Here is a 13,495-nt window from a genome sequence, read left to right as displayed (position 1 = left end):
TGGGACTCTAACGCCAAGGAATTTGATGCCCTCTTCTGGCCTCCTTGGGTACCTCACGCACCACCTTCTGAATATACACATAAATGGAACTAGAAAGCAATTTTTTTTTAAAGTTTTTTTTTTTTAACATTTATTTATTATGTATACAATATTCTGTCTGCATGTATGCCTGTTGTCCAGAAGAGGGCACCAGACCTCATTACAGATGGTTGTGAGCCACCATGTGGTTGCTGGGAATTGAACTCAGGACCTTTGGAAGAGCAGGCAATGCTCTTAACCGCTGAGCCATCTCTCCAGCCCCCTAGAAAGCAATTTTTAAGTAAGGCTGTGGTGCAGGCGCTAAGTGGCTGCACTTAGGAGACTCTACCACTTGGGCCTGTGATGGTAAATCTTTACTTTCGACTTTATTAACTTGGAACATTTAGAAAACATACCTCTGTCTATGTCTATGAGGGGTTTCCTAGAGTTCTGACAGGGAGGGAAGAACCACTCCAAATGGGATCTCAGACAGGAGAAAAAAAGAAAAAGAAAAAAAAAGAACTAGTTCTTATCTCTCTCTGCTTATCAATGCAATGCAAACAGCTCAGGTGTCTACAGTCAAAACCCCACCGAGTTGCTTCCATCGATATGCCTCCCCTGCTATGATGGGGCTGTACTCAAACCCCTAGTCCAAACAAGCCTTTTTGCCAAGCTTTTTTCATCACAGAATCAACAAGTGCCTTAAACAGGTGCCTTTATTAGAAACCCTGATTACATGACTCATAGATAGCATCAAGCAGAACACAGCAAGAAATGACTGTTTGTTTTCCAAGTGAGCCAAACTCATTACTTTATTGAGTACCTACTAAATATAAGCACAAAGTTCCCCTAGGAACTGGTACCAAATAGCGGACAATTAATAAGCGAAGTTTACTAGGTGAGGTAAGGCAGCAGTAGCAGTGGCATGCTTTCTGAACGAAGTTACTCAGACTTCAGAGTTTGCACATCACTGTTCTAGATGCTATCTGGAAGGAAAGTCTTATGTGGAACACGACAAAGAAATGCAATATCTCCAACTAATGCTCCAATTCTGTAGTGATCTATCCATTTCTTCTATCTACAGTGCCTGCACTTGTACATACTGGACTTTACAGTATGAACTTCAATAATTACTGTCACACACTGTGGAGAGCTCCAGGCAACCTAGCAGTCTCATTTTATAGATGAGGAACTAATAAATTTAGAGTTATGATGGGCAGAATTAGGATACGACTGTGTCTAAAAGCCTGACCCATAGATCCCCCTTTTGTTTACAGTACAGAGTTGCAGGCTAGGTCATGGGTAACTTACCCTCTCTTCACTCTGCTGGGCTTCTGCTCAGGTGGATCATCATCACTCTCATTACCATCAGCCCTGTTAGGGTATGCTGGATCTTTGCCTGTGTCTGGTCCTGAAGACTCCTTCAACTCTAAGGAGAGAGATTATAGTGTATCTTCCTTGAGGCCTGGCAATTTTTCTATTATCTCCAAAGGAGTAATTATAGCTATGCCTGGTAAGATTAAAGGCTTCATGATCTAACTACATAGTCAGGTATTTTCAGTCTATAAGGCACTGTGTATTTGAACAGTCAATGGTGGTTTCACGTGATCTCATCACAACTCAACTCATTTTAGCGTCCTCTGCTGTATACAGAGCATGAGATCACCTGGTAAGAAAGCACCCAGAACTTCATCTCCCTACCTAAATGAAGCACAGCTGTGCTTTAAAAAGCAAACTAAAACTACTTTGTTCAGATCTATACAAAGCACTCTACAGGCTACAACCTTACCTTTCTGGTAACTGCTGGCAGGTATATTCATTTTCCTAAAAAATCAATTAATCTGAATGGGTGGGATGGGGAGGAAGTATGCATGACCTGAGTGTTGAGGTCACAGGACAACCTGTAGGAGTAGGTCCTCCAACTATGTGGATTCTGGAGCTCACACTCAGGTTGCTAGGCAAGTGCCTTTACCTGCTGGGCCCTCCCACTGACCTGGCAGGCACATTTCTTAAGGTCAACAGTAGGGAGATATTGGAACATCTTCCAAGAGTCTTGGAACGTATTTCCATGCTCCTCCCAGATGTAGCAGATAGGAGTTTATTTCAGATTATTCATTACAACTGGCTATTATTATCTTTTTATGCGCCTATGGAAAACCACGTTTTTTGCTACCTGCACCTTGTCCTTGTGATACACTTTGCTCAAGTGACTCTCTTTTATTCCTCAGAGTATAAACTGTCTAATACTCTAAATAAAGCTGGCTATTGCATGAGACTTAGTAGACTGCTTGATAACCATTACCTGAAAGAGAAAGTCTGGACAGCCAGCCTACCTTGAGCTGGTTGGTCTGTGCTTCTGTCCCCAGATGCATTACTTTCCTTGGGTGTTCCATTACTGGGGTCATGTCCTCCAGAGGCAGGACACTCTTTGCCGCTGCTACTCTCACTCAGCTGCTGCTTGTCACAGTGTATGGAGGACTCTAACTGGCTCTGTTCTACTTCCTCAGAACTCAGAATTATATTGTTAATTCCAGCAAGTATGTCATCATGATCTTTATCGTTTGAGCCAGAGCTTTCATCATCAGCGGTGTTAGGTGAAGACGAATGAGTCAGTAAATCCACTTTCATGCCGCTCTCGTCTCTTCTGTCAGCTTCTGTTTGAGCATCAGCATCTAGACCACTGTCTTGTGAGGCTGCAAAAGTCCAACCCTGAGCTTCCCAATACCGAAACTGTTCCAGATAATACCAATAAAGCTGACTATAATGTTGCTCCCATTCTTCCTTTGTATCGGGGAGGTTCCAAGGTTCAGAAGATTGTGTCTGATCTGGATGCTTTTCCTGCCAGCTTTGCCACAACAGCCCTTCTCCATATACATTCCAATACCTTTCCCAGTTCTCTGTGACCTCTAGCTTTGGTGACGGTGTAGTTTCAACGGCAAGGTTTTCTGTCTCGGTATCTGTTTTGCTCTGGAGTTCACATGTTCTGCTGCTGTCACAGTGCTCAACTGATGGTGGGTCATCTGACACTACAGCATCATCGTCTTCACAGTCATCTCTCCACGACTCTTGGATCATTTCATCCAAGTACTTCTTCTGGTGCTTTCTCCTTTTCTGCTTCACTTTAAATTTATTTTTAGTATTCATAGACACCTACATCAGAGCAAGGATAACATGCCTGAGTCCACTATAACTATTTCTAGTATTCACAGACACTTACATCAGAGCAAAGATAACAAGCCTGAGTCTATTCGAAGAGTAATATAACCAAAACCGCACCCAAACTCCCAGGTGGGTCTTTAATACACAAGCGATTCTTATGAAGAATTCAAGTTACACATGGGATCTATCCCAACTTGCCATTTAGTTATAATATATATGAGTAAAATGTTCTAACAATGAATGAATTTGATTGTAAATAAAAACAGAATATGTTACACTGTTTTTTTTTTTTTTGAAAAGCAAGACATAGAAATAGTAAAAATAGATTAATACCTCAAAACTCTTATGGGCAGACACTCTTCCAAACTGAATTGGCAATCCCATACTTCTCATGAGTTTGGCCTCTGAATCAAGTTCACTTTCATCTGGGCTCATGTCTTTGCTGTGTGATTCTGTGGCGCCAAGGGAATGATCATCTTCCTCTTCTTCTGTAGCTTGGTCTCCTACAGACAGCATCTGTTAGCTTCATTGTAGGGAAAATGGAAAAGCAGCCTTTCTTATCCCCATTTCAGGATCTGAGATCCAGAACACTTACATGATTTGCCCACACTTGTTTTACATATTAAAAAAACCAAAAACTCAAAAATAAACAAAGTTTCAGGCCAGCTGATCTATATATAGTGACTCTGCCTCAAAAAACAACACAAAGCACACAAAAAACCCACATACACACACATTTTCGACTCAATAAAAAAGAAAAATACTCCAACTTCAGAATTCAGACAACAGAAATAGACATCAATAAAGAAATCTCATGTATGAAATTCTACCAAAGAGCTTCTTCACTGAGAAAAAAAAAGACACCTAGCTAAGCAGTGAAGGGTATTCCACTAACTACTCCATCTAACAAAATTGCGAAAGTCCAGGCCAGCACAGATCTACTAATTCTGTGGTCCTCTCATGAGAACACATCTTGTCAGGTTCAGTCGCAGTCTAGTGCTCACAGAACCCTTATTTCCACAGCACAGGAAGAAGCCTTGCTCCATCTTTGAGAAAGTATTGGAAGGCAACTCTGACAGACCACGCTGGGCGGTCTGGCTTTAACTTGTGCTGCAGTTCTGCTCACTCTGAGAAACCTAAGGTTATGTGGGAGGAGAAACGGACTAGGGAAGTCTGAGAAGGTATAACGTGAAGTCACAGTACTTCAGGCAAACGGCTAGGTGGAGATGGTTGCTAGGGATTCATCCTAATCTACCTTTACTGTAGAAATCAGACAGAGGACTTCATGTTTTCTGCTTTTCTAAACTTCAAATTCAGGCTGGAGACATGGCTCAGTGGACTGGCTGCTCTCCTGGGGGGTCAGGGCTGGGTTCTCAACCCCAAATGGTAGCCCACACCACCTGGGATTACAGATCGGGGGACTGGTGCCTTCTCATTTCTAAGGGTGCTCCATGCTTGCAGCACACTTACATACACGCAGGCAAAATACCAGTATCATAAAGTTAAAAAAAAAAAAAAAAGAAAGGCTTAAAAACGTTTCACATTCCAGGCTAATAGTTACAAATCAGGAAGGAATGGCGGAAAAAGGAAAGTCTAAGCCAAGCCAATACGAGCTACAGGAAAAGAAAAGACAGCTTTGACGGGGATCTAAAATGTGTACGCACGCAAGTGTGAAGGCAGGGTCTACAATTACAGATTTGCTTACTACTCATGCTATTCACCACTTTATGCCAGCAAGCACAACATATCGGCACAAGTTATATACATAAATATATATAAATAAAAGGGCCGTGCAGTCTTCTTTACATTACCTGCATTATTGTCACTGCTTCTGACATAGTAGCCTTTTAACCCCAAGTTGTATAGTTTTCGATCCCTGTGAAGCAAAATAAATAGTCCATTGGAATAAGTTAACTATAAACCCGGAAAGAAGAATGGGTTAACAGTCAAAAGATTAGCTAATAAAATGGTTAAAAAAAAATAGAATAGTAACCTGCTAAAGCATTTTTTTTAAAAAAATATTTATTTGTTATGTATACAGTATTCTATCTGTGTGTATGCCTGCAGGCCAGAAGAGGGCACCAGACCGCATTACAGATGGTTGTGAGCCACCATGTGGTTTCTGGGAATTGAACTCAGGATCTTTGGAAGAGCAGGCAATGCTCTTAACCAGTGAGCCATCTCTCCAACCCCTGCTAATGCATTTTTATTACCTACATAGAGGCAATAATGTCTCTCACGGAGTTGTAAAAATTGACTATATAAAACATATGATAGCACTTAGAATTACTGACCTTTAAAATCACCTGGAATTTCTCCTGGATATTGGGGGAAAATATGGTTTTTGGTAACATCTAAATATATTCCAATAGTGGAAAGGTTGAGCTTACCCATATAAAGCTGTATGCATACTGCAATGTACTTATAATAGGAGGAATATCTATTACACAATTCTTACTCAGCTTTTTCTCAGCACACCTATTTCTAAGTTTTTTAATTACTATAACTGGAATTTCATTACTAAAATAAACCTACAGAACACTATATAAACATGTACTACACATTGTAGCTGAAAACTACCTCCTCCGGTCTCCTTTCTTTGATAGGGTCTCACCATAGGACCACCCCCTTTGAGTATTACAACTGCTAGGATTATAGGTATGAATGACAATGCCTGGCATTGATACTAATTTCTGGTGAACTTACAATAAACTTCATAAAATAAAACTCTTGTGTGCTTGCTATGAAATATAAGGTAGATAGCTACTCACAGAACAGTGAACAGGAAGGAGATAAAGTGCAAATGCTAGTCCCACTATCCACCAGGAACACAAGCACTGTGGGTAAGGAAAGGAGTGGGAGCCTCACACAGGCATTAGTGTTTGTTTTGTCTACTGGCACCCACAGATATGGAGTGTCAGTATGATTACCATTATGGCTAAAATGAACAAATAGGGGAACATATTGAGGAAGACAGCTAAGAATTGCCTTGTTAAACGAGGTCAGCTAAGAATATATTGAATACAAGACATTATTTGGAAACCTGAAAGGCTGTGAAGAACCCAAGATATTGGTTCAGTATTATAAACTCATGGCATTACATACACAGCAAGTATAGAAGCAGTTTAAAATGTTGAATGTGTACATATATGCAAACACACACATTCCTATATATACTACAGTTCATATGGATACTGTGTACCTGTACTGAGAAGACACAGGAACAACAAACACAACGAACACACAGGTATTAGTTTTAAAGTTCTGGGACGGTTCTTTAATCGGCAATCTGACACGATTCAGAACCCCTGGAAGGACCCATATTTGTAAGGGTTATCTTAATTGCATTAACTGATGTAGGAGGCCTACCCACAAGGGGGTGGCATCATTCCCCAGCACGTCTGATCTTGGGCATTCTGAAGTTTGAAAATGGACAGAATAGCATGCATGCATTCATACTGCCTTTCCCTTCCAACTGTGGCCTGAATGAGATCTGCGATACTAGCCCACTTGGGCATTGTCTCTTATATATAAATGCAGCTGTAAAGCCTGTGTTCGCTCTCTTGCTTCCAGCTCTCACTTCTGGCTGTTAGAATCTGTTCCTGCTCCCCCTTCGTGCAGAGGACTGTGATCTAGGACAGTGATCCATAAGTCTCCCCTAAATAAATAGCCTTTTATTATACATAATTCTGAACTAATGTGGGATTATTTTGTATCTTCTGCCATCAGACTGAACCCTGGAGCTGAGAGCTGGAATGAACCCTTTCTCCTCTAAGTTGCAAATATTCCAGTCCATTTTCATCACAATAATGGAAAAAAACTCAAGGCAAGTACTGCTACCTACTAAAAGAACCAACTTGCCTGGACAGAAAAGTCTGGGCTATCTGTGTCAAGGGCATGTCATGTCATGTGGGCAATAACAGCCACTCCAAAAGGTCTCTCACTGGGAACATTAAAGATCGTATGAAAAGAAGTATCAACAACGGCAATGGACTATAACTTTCAATGAACTAAATGTCAGGCTAGGTAGAGTGTCACACATCTATAATCCCAGTATCCTGGAGGCTGAGGCAGGAAGAATACACAGGTTTGAGGTGAGGCTAACTTGGGATACATAGTGAGAATCTATCTTAGAAAAAAAATCTACACCAACATTAAGAAATATGAATATACAGAAATAGAAGGAAAAGCACTCCTTACAACGTGCTGATAAACCACAACCTTTAGAAATAGCTGTTGGAGGGGTAAGGTGTTAATGAAGGCTAAGGCTTGCAGGCCTTATTCTAAGCACACAATCTTACATCATAGTATAGATATTTTGTATTCTGATGAATGGCTCTTGTCCTTTATATGCTTTTCCCTTACTTTACTCTTCTCAATCCAATCCCCAGAGCTACTCATCCCCTCCCCCCATCCCTTTTCTATTGCCGTTTCTAATTTTAAAAATTGTGTTGTGATATGGTCTTACTATAAAGCCTATACTGGGCTAGCGATGTGGGATTCCCCTCTGTATGCTGTGAATATCACTGGTTAAAAAAGGAACTGCTTTGGGCCTATAGCAGAGCTATAGGGGAACAGAGCTAGGCAGGGAAAACTAAGCTGATACTGGGAAAAAGAAGGAGGGAGTCAGAGGAAGCCATGTAGGTCCGCAGCAGACAGACACTGAAACTTTAACTGGTAAGCCACAGCCTTGTGGTGATACACAGATTAATAGAAATGGGTTAAATTAATATGTAAGAGTTAGCCAATAAGAAGCTAGAGCTAAGGGGCCAAGCAGTGATTTAAATAATACAGTTTCTGTGTAATTATTTTGGTTCTGGGCAGTCGGAATCAACAAGCAGCCCTCCTCCCAACAGGCTAGAAACTACTATATTCTCTTCCCCACTCTAAGTTTGAGTGGTCCTTCTATAAACCAGCTGAATCTTTTAAAAATGTTAATGTAATGGCTGGGGCAAACTGATACAACCATTTCATTCTCCTGCTTAAAGTTTTCTTCTCTGGGGCTTTATTATTTTTGTTTTATTAGTGCTACAAAGATTCACTAGTAAATTTTCTGCATTTTAATGCTTTCTTTTAAAAAGTTTTATTAGCATAATCATTGCACACTGATGGATTTCAAATCTACCATCTACTTTCACCACTAATGTCCCCCCATTATCTTTTGCTCCCCTCCCTGCCACCCACTTTCCTTTTCTCTAGCTGTCCCCAACCTGGAAGCTACAGTGGTACAGTATTGGCACACATATTGTACCATGCACCAAATACTCCACATTTCTAATGTTGTGTAGATCCTATATGTGCACACATACATAAAATCTAGACTCCACATCTGAGAGAAAATGATTATCCACAGTTCATTTGCTTTCAAGGGACAACTTCATTTTCTTTATAGACCACAGCTGATTTACCTGTTCATCTGTTCAAGGATACCTAGACTGACTCCTAACTTGGTTATTGTGACTAGTACTACCACAATATACATAATAAGCAGTTACTTTATAGTACGTGAACTTAGATTCCTTTGGCTCTATTACCAGAAGTGGTCTATCTGGATTACCAGGTAGCTTTGTTTTTTTTTGATGATTTTCATAATGGATGATTCCATCCAATAGTTCCATAGCTTTTCTCACTCAATTCTAGAGAACTGCTAGGACTGTTATTTGTTTTCTTAAGAACAATTATTCCAGAGTAGGATGGAATCTCTAAGTAGTTTGGGTTTTAAATTTCCCTTACGTCTAAGGATGAACATTTTCCCATGCATTTATTGATAATTTGTATCTAATCTTTTGAGAAATGTCTTATGTGTCCATTTACTGATTAGGTTATTTTGTGTTAATTTCTCGACGTTTTAGTAGAATTGTAAAGTTCTACACTGTCTTTGAGATACTTCTTAGTTCTGCTGCTGTCAAGGGACACCACGACCAAGGCAACTCTTATAAAATGAAGCATTAGTTGTGGGTTTGCTTAGTCTATGACCATTATGGCAGGAAGCAGATGGGAATGTGGCTGGAGAGTTCTACATTCTGATTCTCAGGCAGCAGGTAGGGGGACGGGGACCCAACACATCATGACACACAACACAGATAAGTAGACTGATTCTGACCAGGCCTGGTGTGGGTGTCTGAAACCTCAAAGTTCACCCCCAGTGACACACCTAATGCTTCCCAAATAGTTCCAGTGACTGGATTCAAACATATGGGGCCATCCTCATTCAAACCACAATATTGTAGCCAAATTGGGTAGGTAGAGAAACAAAGAAATCAGCTCCAGCTAAGAACCCCTGCTGTGCATGCCTGTCACTCCAGGGTTTGGCAAGGACGGTCAATGGCCAGTCAGTCAGTCTGGCCAAAACAGCAAGCTGTGGGTTTCAGTGACAGACTCCATCTGAAAGGAATAAGGCAGAGAGGGACAGAAGAGAGCAGTAGGCATTCTCCTCTGGCCCCCTCAAGCAGACAGTGTGTGCACCCATTCATATATAAGCTCTGTATACACATATACAACACAAACCCAAACAGAGGTCATGAGCCTGTGGGTGCCACAAAGCTGTGGTTCAATGATCAATGTCCTCTATAGGCTCAGGTATTTGAAAACTGGTCCCCAGGTAGGGGCACTGTTTAGGAAGGTGGTGCATACTTGCTGGACAAAATGTATCACTTGGGGCAGGATTTAGCCATGCCCACCTCTAGACTGCGTTCCTGTGGTTTCCTGCTGCTGTGGTTTCCTGCTGCCGGGCCTTCCATTACGGGCACTGTTCCTCTGGAAAAGTACTCCAAAATAAACTCTTGCAAGTTGCTTTTGGTCATGGTGTTCTATTGCAGCAGCAACAAAGTAACTAATATAACTATTGCAGAAGGCATAGCAGACACTTGTGAGAAGCACAATCCCAAGTTCTTGGTGTGTTTCCTTTTCATAAGCAGTCTTCTTTCTAGGAATATTCATGCTTAACCTCTGTGTTAAAATCTTCTAACCTCCAACCCAGCTTCCTAAGATTCTTTCTTGCTTTTAAGTTAAACACTCTGTCTTCATCTAAGTAGCTGTCTCTAAGTAGCCTCTGGGTGTTGCTGGTAACACAGAGTTGTTTTTGCACTTTCTGACTCACTGAAACTGACATAAACTTTCTCTACAGACAGATTTCTTTGGAGAAATGGCCTTGGCGAGAGGTCTACAAGAAACAAATGGGGTAAGTGTGAAAAGGAAGAAGCTGTCCTAGCAACCTGAACTCTGAGTAAAGCCTACAGGGAATAAAAGGCAGCCTACGAAGCCGAAGGAAAACGGTCGAAAAAGAGGAGACAGAGAGGGAAGTAGGCAGGGGGTCCAAATATATAGGATGGTGTAGAAGCCTAGACTGTCTCTAATCTACAATTGTGGTTTAATTTAATTTTTTTTAAAGATTTTATTTATTATGTATACAACATTCTTCCTCCATGTATGCCTGCAGGCCAGAAGAGGGTGCCAGATCTCATTACAGATGGTTGTGAGCCACCATGTGGTTACTGGGAATTGAACTCAGGTCCTCTGAACCACTGAGCCATCTCTCCTGCCCGTGGCTCAATTTTATGACATGAAATGAATACCCACATTCAGTAGAAACCAAAGTTGAGATTTTGAATTTAAACTATAGTTCATATTTTAGATTTTTGTGACTCAAGACAAATCTCTTAACTGTACCCACCTTGCGAAATCAATAACCAAGCTATATACTTGCAATACAGAGTGGCACAGAAAGAAAAATGGGGCACAGTGAGGAAACAATGGACCAAAGCAAGACTGTAGGTCCATGTCCTGTGCCTTGAATTTTTAATTTCAAAGGGGGCTTAGATGGCTCAGTCCTCCACTTCCTTGCTGACTGCAACATCCACCTCTTGTGCTATTTCCAGACCCTGCATTAAGTCTTGGCAGATGTTTCATGGCTCTAGCATCTTCATTAACTGGGGTCTCCACTAAGGATTCATTTTCACTACAGGCAATAGCTTTTTAGGGCCTTCACTTTATACAGTGATTCCAGCCATGTAACAAATTGCCTGGCTTCTCTCAGAGGCTCTCTGAAACCATTCAGGAAGAATCCAGGACCCCGCTCTCTCACACCTTTCATGACTCCAAAGCTACCACCACATAGAGAACTGCCGCGCTTTGCTGCTTGGCTGGGATAGATCATGGGCTCCTGGGATCACAACTGCAGCAGCTTTTGTGAGCAGCTGCTTTTCAGGAGCAGAAACCTGAAACCCTTCTCTCTTACAAGCTAGGAGCTGGCTAGGTGAAGCCTATGGCACTCTACTTGTCCTGGTGCAGAGCAGGAGGCTCCCCTAACTGTGCTAACCTCATTAACTGTTATCGCCTCTCTCCCACCACAGCCTGGGCTGTAACATAAGCTGTCCAGCGATCCCTTTCTCTCCAAACTACATTTTCTATTTCCTTTTTCCCCACTGCTCTCTTTTTTTATTATCGACCTGGGTAAGGGCAATCAGTATCAATCACATCAGACTCAATGTCATGTACTCCTGAAGGTTTCTCTGCAAAAGAAATGAATCCAACTCAGGACACAGGCAGGAAATAGCTAGATTTTAACAAAACATCATAGGATTGGCTGAGTTAGTATTACAGTCCCTGTTTCCCTCGAGCCGGGCCTCCACAGTCTGCCTTACTCTCAACACTACAGCCAAACTCTTCTTATAGCACTCAACCTCTTATCTAGTCAAAGTCCCAAAGTCTTCCACATCACCCCGAAACAAAGCCAAACCCAACACGGCCAGGTTCTTCACAGCGACAGCCCACTCTCTGACACCAACTTCTGTCCCAATTACTTTCTGCTGCCGTGGTAAAACAGCACAACCAAAAGCAACGTAGGGAAGAGTTTATTTTGGCTTACGATTCCAGTGGGAGAGTCCATAATGGCAGGGGAGACAAGACAGCAGGCAACGGGAACAGGAAGTGGAGAGATCACGTCTTCAACTGAAAACATGAAGCAGAGAGAATGCAAACCAGAAGTGACAGTTATGAACTCTCAAAGCCTGCCCAAGTGATGTACCATCTTCCCAAATAGTGCCACTAGATGAGAACCAATGGTTCAAAGACCTCATCTTTGGGGGTTCATTCCTCAGTTGAACACATCAGCCATGTTTCTGGTGGCTTCTGGTGCTCTATCTCAGAGGGTCATTAAGAAATTTAGATAAGATTACAGAGCGGCTTCAGATGGTATAGGATTATAGCTAGGGCAGCGGTTCAGGTTGGTGTAAAATAAAAAAACAGATATTTACATTATGATTCATAACAGCACCAAAACTGCAGTTATAAAGTAGTACAAGGTAGTGTAAAGTTATAAATGAAAATAACTTTATAGCTGGGAGGTCACCATGAGGAACTGTATTAATGGGTCACAGCATTAGGAAGGTTGAGAATGACTGGTCTAGGGGAATTAAGATTTTTTACTGTAAGTAAAATTTCAGTCTTGGGTGCCATTCCTAGAAAGTATTTGGGAACTAGGAAGACCATAAATGCTTTTGCTTAAACATGGCTATTATTTTAGCATTCTCTTAGGAAAAATATGTACAGCACGGCGTGGTGGCACACACCTTTAATCCTAGTATTGGGAGGCAGAGGCAGGCAGAGCTCTGGGAGTTTGAAGCCAGCCTGACCTAAAAAGTGAGTTTCAGGCTAGCCAGAGTCACTTGGTAAGACCATGTCTTAAACTTTTGGGGTTGATTCCTCCCACCATGTGGGTCCTGGGGATTGAACTCGGGTCCTCAGTATTACAGGGGGTAAAGGCCTTTACTCATTGAGCCATCTCACTGCCCAGCAAGTTTTGTTAAAAATGCTGGCATTCTTGACTTTGACTTGACATAGTCTTCAAGAAGACCCTAGATGGAGGAGTTCTTTTCCCTTCCCAAGGCTGCATAATTTCCACTCTCAATCCTGCCACAGATTCATAGCAGAGCACCACAGGCCTGTTTCATAGCCATAACTAATTGCATAACTGTGTAGATAACTATCTTAATACAATATTGATCTCCTTTGCTTAGGAAGTAAATCCGTGTAGCCCGGTTCAGTCTCATAATTGCCCATTAGCACATCTAATAGGAGTACACACAAAAAAAAAACAAAACAAAAACCTTCACTGAATTAAATGCACACCCAACTACAATAAGGACACTATTTTTAGATAATAGATTTAACATGGTGTTTTATTTTGAGGAACTTTCAGAGTTCTTCCCCGAGTACATAATGAAAGAGCACCCATCAACTTAAAATCTTAAGCTATAAATTCACTTCCATAAAGATCTGAATTTATTGAGAAGCACGTGACACTGGGGTAAAAACACAT

At 41.5% G+C, this 13,495-nt stretch overlaps 1 protein-coding gene across 2 annotated transcripts in view; it reads right to left on the bottom strand.

The window, feature by feature from the left end:
* The window catches only part of Tgs1 (trimethylguanosine synthase 1), a 36,652-nt gene that overhangs the window by 22,143 nt on the left and 1,014 nt on the right, over window positions 1-13,495 (bottom strand). The window contains exons 1-5 of one of the 2 annotated variants that reach the window (XM_041657028.1): window positions 12,044-12,105; window positions 4,989-5,053; window positions 3,511-3,680; window positions 2,352-3,168; window positions 1,330-1,447 (exon numbers count right to left, since the gene is read on the bottom strand). In XM_041657028.1, the coding sequence (XP_041512962.1) occupies window positions 1,330-1,447; window positions 2,352-3,168; window positions 3,511-3,612 (1,037 nt within the window). In that variant the 5' untranslated portion in view covers window positions 3,613-3,680; window positions 4,989-5,053; window positions 12,044-12,105. Of the gene's footprint in view, window positions 1-1,329; window positions 1,448-2,351; window positions 3,169-3,510; window positions 3,681-4,988; window positions 5,054-12,043; window positions 12,106-13,495 lie in introns of those variants that run through there. The other variant, XM_041657027.1, reaches the window with a different exon arrangement.

This window comes from Microtus oregoni, unplaced genomic scaffold, assembly GCF_018167655.1.
Source record: "Microtus oregoni isolate MIOR12 unplaced genomic scaffold, Mior012 000008F_ref0000371, whole genome shotgun sequence".
In the NCBI taxonomy this organism is placed as follows: Eukaryota; Metazoa; Chordata; class Mammalia; order Rodentia; family Cricetidae; genus Microtus; species Microtus oregoni.
This window is presented reverse-complemented; position numbering and strand designations above follow the sequence as displayed.